General features: G+C 61.3%; 1 protein-coding gene across 1 annotated transcript; it reads right to left on the reverse strand.

Annotated features, from left to right (window-relative positions):
- Nucleotides 1–711: 711 nt before the first annotated feature.
- Nucleotides 712–2363, reverse strand: HES5 (hes family bHLH transcription factor 5). Its single transcript, XM_081488420.1, has 3 exons — nt 2146–2363; nt 1889–2054; nt 712–1676 (listed from the first exon to the last, which is right to left on the reverse strand). Exons 1-3 carry the CDS (start codon nt 2197–2199, stop codon nt 1399–1401), a joined length of 498 nt encoding a protein of 165 aa, XP_081344546.1. The 5' UTR covers nt 2200–2363; the 3' UTR covers nt 712–1398.
- Between the last annotated feature and the right edge of the window lie 5853 nt (nt 2364–8216).

Consider the following 8216-nt stretch of genomic DNA (forward strand, 5'->3'; position numbering starts at 1 on the left):
TTCTGGGTCTCTGCAGACTCAACCAACACCCCGGGCCTGCCTAAAAATAGACAGCTGCCCTTTCTGAGGTGAGGGCCGGCCCTCCTGTTGCCAGCACTGCCTGTCTCAGCCCTGGTGAGCGGTCAACCTGCAGGGAGGCAGGCCAGCCACCTCTGGGCTGGCCAGGAAGGTGCCCCAGGGGCTGGTCCAGGGACACAGGGGCTCCAGGTATGCGGGGAGGACCGTGGAGGGGAATGTGTTTGGACCAACTAAACCCCTTTGACTGCAGCGAGAGTGCTGCAGGCTGTGGGGTTCCTCTCAGCATTCCGCCCCCACCCCCACCTGCAGGGAGCTAGTGAGAGGTCTAAGCAGGAACCCAGGCCCCCCCCCCACAACCCTTTTACTGCACAAGGGGACCCAAGATGTTCGGAGACCCTCTCCCCTCCAGCCTGTCTCTCCCTTGCTTCCCTGCCTCTCAGTCATTTCCTGCCCCCCCTACTTGTCCCCTCACTCCTCATTCCCAGCTTCTCTTCCCTCCCTGCTGGTCAACTCCCCTCCTCCCTCCCTCCTCAGCCGGAGCCCAGCCCTTCTACGTGTGTCCAGGGGGTCATTGGCAAGGACAGCGCCCACCTGTGGCTGCATATATCACAATAGTGCCTACTCCCCTTCATCCCAGCCGACCCGCCTGCCTGGTGGCCACCAAGGACGTGTGTGAGGCACAGAGACAGATCGTGAGGGGGCTGAACAGTCAGATTTTATTATCAGTCTGCAGAGCAGTCCTGTGGTTCCCACATGACCAACAGTTCAAATTCTGAGTACAAAGTCATGCCCATGTGTACCCACCCACACGGAAATCCTTTAAGGATCATGGCGGGGACCCCCACCCGCCCCACGCAGCCCACTGTGAGCCCCGACCAGACAACCAAGCAGATGTAGGGCCTTTCGGCCCGGTTCTGCCCCACACCCATCCTGGCTGATGCTCTCCTTCCTATGAGGATACACCTTGAGTTCCGCCTTCACAAAAGGCAAATGCGGCCCGGCAGCACCGGATCTGAGAAAGCCCTCTACGCACAGCTCGGGGCGCCGGCTGGCTGAGCCCCGCCATCTACAAATATCATAGAACCCCGGCAGTGGGGACTTCCCAGAAGTCACTTGCTGAAATGCAAACACAGAGCAACCCCATGGGGTCAGACATTTGGCAGAAGATGGGCCCCGATTGTCCTAAATGACAAGGACTCTGCACGCATTCTCTGAGAATGACTCTCCTGCTGGCCGGCCAGCCTGAAGAGAGAGCCTTCCGGAGAAGGGGTGCATCCAAGCCTGGGGCCACATGGCTGATGGGAAGGCTCTTCCCTCGCCAGAGGAACGCCCCGGCCCTCTTGTCCTCGGGGCTGGGCGGCCGCCCGCGGGTCTCTCCGGTCACCAAGGCCGCCAGAGGCCACAGGCGGGCTGTCGCGCAGCGGCGGCAGCGGCGGCTTTGGCCGGGGCAGGCGCGGGCGCGGGGCTGGGTGCCTTTGGCTCCTTGGCGGGGGCGGCGGGCGCGGCCGGGGGTCGCTGGAAATGGTACAGCAGTTTCATTTGCGTGTCGCTGGCCGCGTGCAGCGTCAGGAACTGCACGGCCTCCTGCAGGCACCACGAGTAGCCCTCGCTGTAGTCCTGGTGCAAGCTCTTGGGGCCGGCGGCGGAGGCGGCGAAGGCTGCGGGGAGCGAGGGCCGGGGGCCGGGGACAGCGGTGAGTAGGGACCGCGGTGAGCCGGGCCAAGGGCGCGGGGAGCGGGGTAGCGGACAACGGGGCCAGAGGCTCAGGGAGAGGGCGGCGATGAGCGGGGCGCCGGTGAACGGGGTCAGGGAGCGCGGGGCGGCCGTGAGCCGGTCGCACGGCCCGACTCCTGGACGCAGGGCGTCTCACCTTTGCTGTGTTTCAGGTAGCTGACGGCCATCTCCAGGATGTCGGCCTTCTCCAGCTTGGAGTTGGGCTGGTGGCGCGCGAACTCCTGCTCCAGCAGCAGCTTCAACTGCTCGATGCTGCTGTTGATGCGGTCTCGGCGCATCTTCTCCACCACCGGTTTCCGCAGCTGCAGGCGGGAGGAGGGGGCGTCAACCGGGCCCGGGCCACGCAGGCGCGGGGGCCGCGGGGACCGCGCGCCAGGCCGGCCGCGCACTTACTCGGTTTTTCTCTTTGGGGCTGAGCAGCTCCATGGCCACGGTGCTGGGAGCCATGCCTGGCGCGGGGAGAGGCGAGGCGGCAAGGCGGCAGGGAGCGGAGCTGGCGCGTCCCGGGCTGGCGCGGACCCCGGCCCCTATATAGGCGCGGGCGGCGGGCTGGCGCCTGGGGCCCGGGTGCCGCGGCCGTTCCCACACTCCGCGGCCAATGACGGCGCGGGCCGCACAAAGGCGCCGGCCCATTAGCGCACGCTAAATTGCCTGTGAATTGGCGCGGGCACAATGGGCGCTCCCCGAGGAGCAGGTGGGCCGCGCGGCACAATGTCCGGGCTGTGGGAACGCGCTCGCCCTCATTAGCATCCCGGGGCCTGATGCTGGGAGCCCCGCGCCTCAATATGCTGCCTTTTCCCAGGCCGCGGGGACGAGGGCGGGGGAGCAGGAAGGAGCGGCGCCCTCCCCGCCCCTCGCCTCCCCAGCCCCCTTCTCTCCCTACAGCCCCCTCCCCAGCGATTCCGCGCTGCTGGCTTGCAGAGGCCAGGAGTGCAGATACGGAGATAGCTCTAGAATGTACAACTGCAGCAGCTTCCAGAGGGTTGGGCAACCTCCCAGGCAGGGACCTGCTGCCCTCAGGGGAGGGGGAACGGAGGAAGCAGACACAGCCACCTCCCTCTTCTCAGGTGGAAGAGGGGCTTTCAGCATCAGACCTACTGGTGTATGTGGCAAGTCCCCAGGCTGTCACCTGGGACATGTGACTTAAGAGCTGGAAAATGGGCTTCTGCTCCTCCTAGGCTGGGCTTTGGGTAGCTTCAGGGAGCCAGAGTCCCTGAGATGCCTCCCAGGAGCCTCTGCACCCCCTCCTCCGGAGAGCTAAGGTTTATCAGGCTGTGGCATCTGGGGTGCTCTGAACCAACAGGTGGCCGCCATGGCCCCACCCCACCCCAATCTGGATGGGAGTCCGACCCTAGCTGTCACGGTGGCTCCAGGCATGCTCCTTACAGGTGTGTGGTTACTGCTCCCATGGGACGGGGGGAAAGCCTCAGGCACATGCTGTCCTAGTCCAGCCCTGGGGGCACCTGTAAGGGCACCTGCTGTCCTTAAGCATTTTGCCAGTGATGGGGAAGGGTTGCCAGGAGGCAGACATGAGGCCCCTGCCTGGAGCCCACGTGAATGCTGTACCAGCTCAGACCCACTAGCGGAACCGCTGATCCTGGTCCCTGGTCAGCCCAGCTGAGGGCCAGTGACGAGTTGGGGGCCAGTGCCACCCTGGGTCCCTAGGGGAGTGGCTGCTTAGAGCCCCCCTCAACCCAGAACTGTCACTGTCCTCTGATTCTCTGCAGCCAGGAATCCCATTCTGTAGGGACTGAGCAAGGGGGCGAGACTGGGGCTGCCTTCTAGGGGCAGGGCAGAATCCAGGAAGGTCCAAGGGGGAGCAGGGCTTCAGCCCCAGGAGCCAGCAGTTGGCATCAGGGCACATTAGCTGGAGTTTAAATCCAGGAGCACAGTTTCCTGGACAGCAGCCATGCCCGAGTGCTGCTGGGAATCGCAGGGCCCTAACAAAGGTCTTGGCAGGGACTCGCAGCTTTGAGTGGCCTGCTTGGTGGACCTGCTCAAGAAGTCCACAGCACAGGAAGCCTTTGGTGACCCAGAGAGGGGCCCATCCAGGAAGCAGGAAGGTAGTGGGCAGGCTTGGCTTGGAGTCAGCCCAAGACAGCCCTGAGAGCCCCTGGTCACCCCTGGGTTGGATTAGGTGAGGGGCTCCCGGGGTGGAAATGTCAGGTGACTTTGGATCAAGATAGAAGGTAGCCCAACTTCACCCTTTGGCACCTGCTCCTCCCCTGCAGCACCTCTCCTGAAGGGGACACAGGCCCAGACTGGCTGTGGGAGGCAGGTGATCCTGAGGTTCCTGCCTTGGGCCTGTGTTCCTCTTTGAGCAGGGGGACCCCTGCCACAGATATCTGGCCATATCTGGTTGATGCCAAAGGGCAGAGGGTACCCGGGCAAAATGGGGGTGGGTGTGTGGAGGACACATGCTCTGTACTTTGCTCCACAGCCCATCTGGCAGCTCCCACAGGCTGCAGGGGGGACCTGGTGACACTCAGCCAAAGTAGGGCTTGTGCTGGGCGGCTGGCCTGCTTATGGACTCCCTGGGGACTAGGCTGTGGGTGGAGAGCAGAGTGGCTAAGTCTCCTGTGTCCCCATTCCCACACCCTGCCAGCCCAGCACCCGGTGCCAAGGAGGAGCTTGGCCAAAGAAAAGGGAATGCAGGAGTAAGGGGTGGGCCCTGTCTTCAGCCCCCACCTGAGACCATATATGCCTGACTGCCTGGCTGCTGGCAATGGTGCCCCAGAGTCCTGCCCAGAACTGAGGGCAGCACCCAAGCTGGGACCCATCCCCTGCTCCCTGGCTTTGGAGGGGCAGTTGGCTGGGGACGTGTGCCCTGCCTTGGCTGCCTCCCCCAAGCCAGCTTTTAGCCCAGAGGAGACACGTGCCAGCAGAAGTGGTCCGGCCCCCACCACCCCAACTGCATGCCCACCTGCAGTGGGCCGGGGTGGAGGTGAGGGTGGCGGGTGGTCTGTGGGGGAGCCGCCTCCTCCCTCCTTCCGCCCTCTCCCCCTGACAGGAGCAGCTTTGATCCAGTTCGGAGCTGTGGGAAATATGAAATGAATGGTGTTAAATCTCAGCCTGGCCGGATGAAAGGCTCGCTGGCTCCCTCCCCGCGTGTGGGCCAGATGGCAGCGCGGCCTCGGAGGCACACGCCTGGCCTTTGTGGGCCGCTTAACACTGTGAATGGGGCCAAAGTGTGGGAAAGTCGCTGGGCTCCTGGCTCACACGTCCGAAGTGAGTGGCCCAGCAGCTTGGGGGGGGGGCTGCCAAGGAGGGAGGGTTTGGGGGCAGGGGGATAACCCAGGGCTGCTCCTGGCTAGCAGTCTTAACACAGAGGCAGCCCAGGGTGTGGAGGGGGTCAGATCCTCTGCCTCGGCAGCCGCCAGCAGCTGGGGAGGAGAGACGGGAGCTTGTCTTGCCCCCACCCTGGAGAGATCACTAAGTCTGGGGTCGGGTGTCTGGAAACAGCCATTGAGGCATCTTGCTGTGGATGTGGGGGCTCAGGCCAAACATACTAGCTGGGTGTGATTATGTTAGAACTCGGTAAGCTAGGACCACAACCCATTTCTAAATAACCCACACCCCAAGTCCACCCCTCCCAGACTGACTGCAAAGCCGAGAGCACCATGGGGGTGGGGGGTGGTGTGCTCCAGGGGCATTTGCTCCCTGTGTCCAGGGAGGTCTTCTCGTTGGGAAGGCAAACGGTGCAACCAGTGTGGAAAACAGTGTGGCAGTCCTCCAAAGTTAAACAGAATCACCACGTGACCCAGCCATTCCACTCGTGCTCTGTACCCAAAATAATTGAAAGCAGGGTCTCAAATAAACCCTTGAACACACATGTTCACAGCAGCATATTCACAATTACCAATAGGTAGAAACAACCTGTGTCCATCAACGGATGAATGGATAAGCAAAATGTGGTTCATCTATATGACAGAATATGATCCAGCCTTAAACAGGGAGGAGGTCCTGACACCTGTTCCAATGTGGATGGACCTTAGGACACAAAGCTGAGTGAAATAAACCAGACACAGGAGGACACATCCTATGTGATTCTACTTCTCTGAGATCCCTGGAGGAGTCAAAGACACAGAGAACCAAAGTAGGAGGGTGGGGGCTGGGGGAGGGGGAAGGGGTGAGGAGTGAGTGTTTGATGAAGACAGAGCTTTGGTTTGGGAAGGTGAGAACATTCTGGAGACGTGGGGATGGCTGCACAACAACGTGAATGTGCTCAATGCCACTGAGCTGTGCCCTTATAAATGGTTGAGACAGTACTCTAATGTTATGTGTATTTTACCACAGTTTTAAAATATATATAAACAAGGAGGACTCCTTGAAGAAGAGCCACACATTCACTCCCACTCAGCCTTGTATTTGGCCCCAGGCTACTCTGCCCCGGACCTCCCAGTGCCCTGCAGGCAGGCCTGGTCTGGAGGGGACACTGCCGTACCCACTGGCCTCTGCCCAGCTCCACACCGCCCCTCCAGCCTGCCTGGGGCCAGATTCCCTAACAGGTTGTGCCATCCACAGGGCCGTATGAAGCCCCAGTGTCTCAGGTACAGGAGGGTTTCCTCCTTGGCGTGTGGGGAGTGGGCAGGCTGGGGCAGGTAAGGAGCAAGGCTGGCCTTCTGGGAAAGCAGGGATTCCACCATCCACAGTGGTGGCCTCACATCCAGGGCCATCACAAGGACCCCAGGCTATGTACAGGGCAGAGGTGGGTGCCTCCTGGGGTTGTTCTGTGCCATGGCCCTCTCCCTGGACCCATCCAAATGCAGCAAGCACTGTGCCCCCTCCTACTGTCCAGTGGCTTCCAGCAAGTCCCCGTCCAGCCCTCCATCACTACCTGGACCACCTGCTGTGGCCCCTGAGAGAGCACCCAGGACAGCAGGGAGGCGCCCAACTCATCTCCCCAGGTGTGAAGGGACAAGGCTGCCACTCAGAGTCACCTCCAGCCAGGCAGACCCCTGGGGGCCCTGGATGGCCAGGGTTTGCAGGCTGCTGAGTCTGTCTAGGGGTGGGGAGGGCATTGGGGTCTCTCTGTGGGGATCCAAGCAGAGCTAGATGGGGATAAGCGTTTCAGTTTTTCAGCATCTACTAAGCACCACACAAGGAACAAGAATTTGCCTTCTTAGGACTGCCCAGGGAGGGGACTGTCCCTTCCCTGTTTGACAGGCAGCAACCAGGGGGTCACAGAGGTTAAATCTTTCCCGCGGTCCCATGAACTCAGGGACAGCTGACATGATGGTGACAGTGGTGAGTCCATGTTTTTGAGCATTTATTACTAGGTACTAGATGGGGAGAGCCCATAGGCACATCTGAGAGGTTGCTGAGGCCACACGGAGGGTGAAGGTGGGAGCTGGGACTTGGACCTGCGGAAGTGGGGTTGGGGAGGGGACAGAGTGCAGAGTCGGGGCTGGGGGCCTGGGGCGCGGAAGTGAGTGGAGCCTGCTGTGGAGATGGGACTGGGGGAGGCAACATGCTTCCCCCTCTCTTACTCCCGGGTGTGTGCGAAGGGGCACACTGATCGCTCCCTGGATCCCCTGGCTGGAGCCACGCTCCAGATGGCGGGTGGCCAGGACTCTGGACAAAGGGCAGCCGCAGCTCCCAGGCAGGCTGTGAAGCACGCGGCTGCCTCTGTGGCTTGAAGGCGGAGGGTCCAGAGTGTGGGAATCTCTGGCTGCGTGGCCGCACTGCTGTGGAGGCACTCTGGGGGAGGAGTGCTCTGGGGTGCGGGAGCACCCGGCCCTCCACTCCCTGCTCTCCTCCACCCTAGCTCCCCGCACCTCCAGAACCAGACCAGAGAACTGGATGTGAGAGGGGGCTCTTCTCCCCTCTTCCCACTGTGGATGCTTCCCTCTCCTTCCCTGGGTCAGCAGACACCTGGATGATGCACTTGGCCTGAGAGGGGACTGAGGCCTGGCTCCTGTCCTGGGGCTGGAGTGAGGCTGAAATTGGGGCTGGGAGACCTTACATGTAGGAGGTCACTTTGAGGGAGTAATTAGCCCACCGTGGAATTTCAGGGAAGAAAGAATGTCCATCTGACATTAGCAGAGGGGTGAGGGGAAGCTTCCCAAATGCTGACAGTTTGGGGCCAGAAACTTAGTTTTTCTTCTGTCTGCTTTCTTCAGATTTTCTGGAAGGAGCATCAGCTGCTTGTATAATTTCTAAACGGGCATGTTTAGGCTCACTTGGGGCCCCAGGGAGCAGGGGGCGTCTTGGGGAAAGCTTGAGACACTGACATTTTTCAGAAGAGCCCTGGATTTAGAGGGCTGAAGAGAAAGATGGGGATACCAAGGGAGGACTTCCTGGAGGAGGCGGTGCCCAAGGAGGTCCTTGAAGGGAGACTGGCTGAGTGCCTGGTAAGGAATTCTGAGAAGCTTTATCCAGGTAAAGAGATTGGGGGCATACGGATTTGGGGGTGAGCAGAAGCAGGGATGGGAAGTCTCCAGGTCTGGCTGGAGGAGGCTTCC

This window comes from Giraffa tippelskirchi, chromosome 5 (genome assembly GCF_054371585.1).
Source record: "Giraffa tippelskirchi isolate mGirTip1 chromosome 5, T2T-mGirTip1v1.2.pri, whole genome shotgun sequence".
NCBI classification, from domain to species: domain Eukaryota; kingdom Metazoa; phylum Chordata; class Mammalia; order Artiodactyla; family Giraffidae; genus Giraffa; species Giraffa tippelskirchi.

Coding starts and splice junctions, on each gene's coding strand:
- HES5 (XM_081488420.1), bottom strand. CDS start 2,199: ATGGCTCCCAGCACCGTGGCCATGGAGCTGCTCAGCCCCAAAGAGAAA. Junction 2,055..2,145: donor GCCCCAAAGAGAAAAACCGA/GTAAGTGCGCGG, acceptor TCCCGCCTGCAG/CTGCGGAAACCGGTGGTGGA. Junction 1,677..1,888: donor CTACCTGAAACACAGCAAAG/GTGAGACGCCCT, acceptor CGCTCCCCGCAG/CCTTCGCCGCCTCCGCCGCC.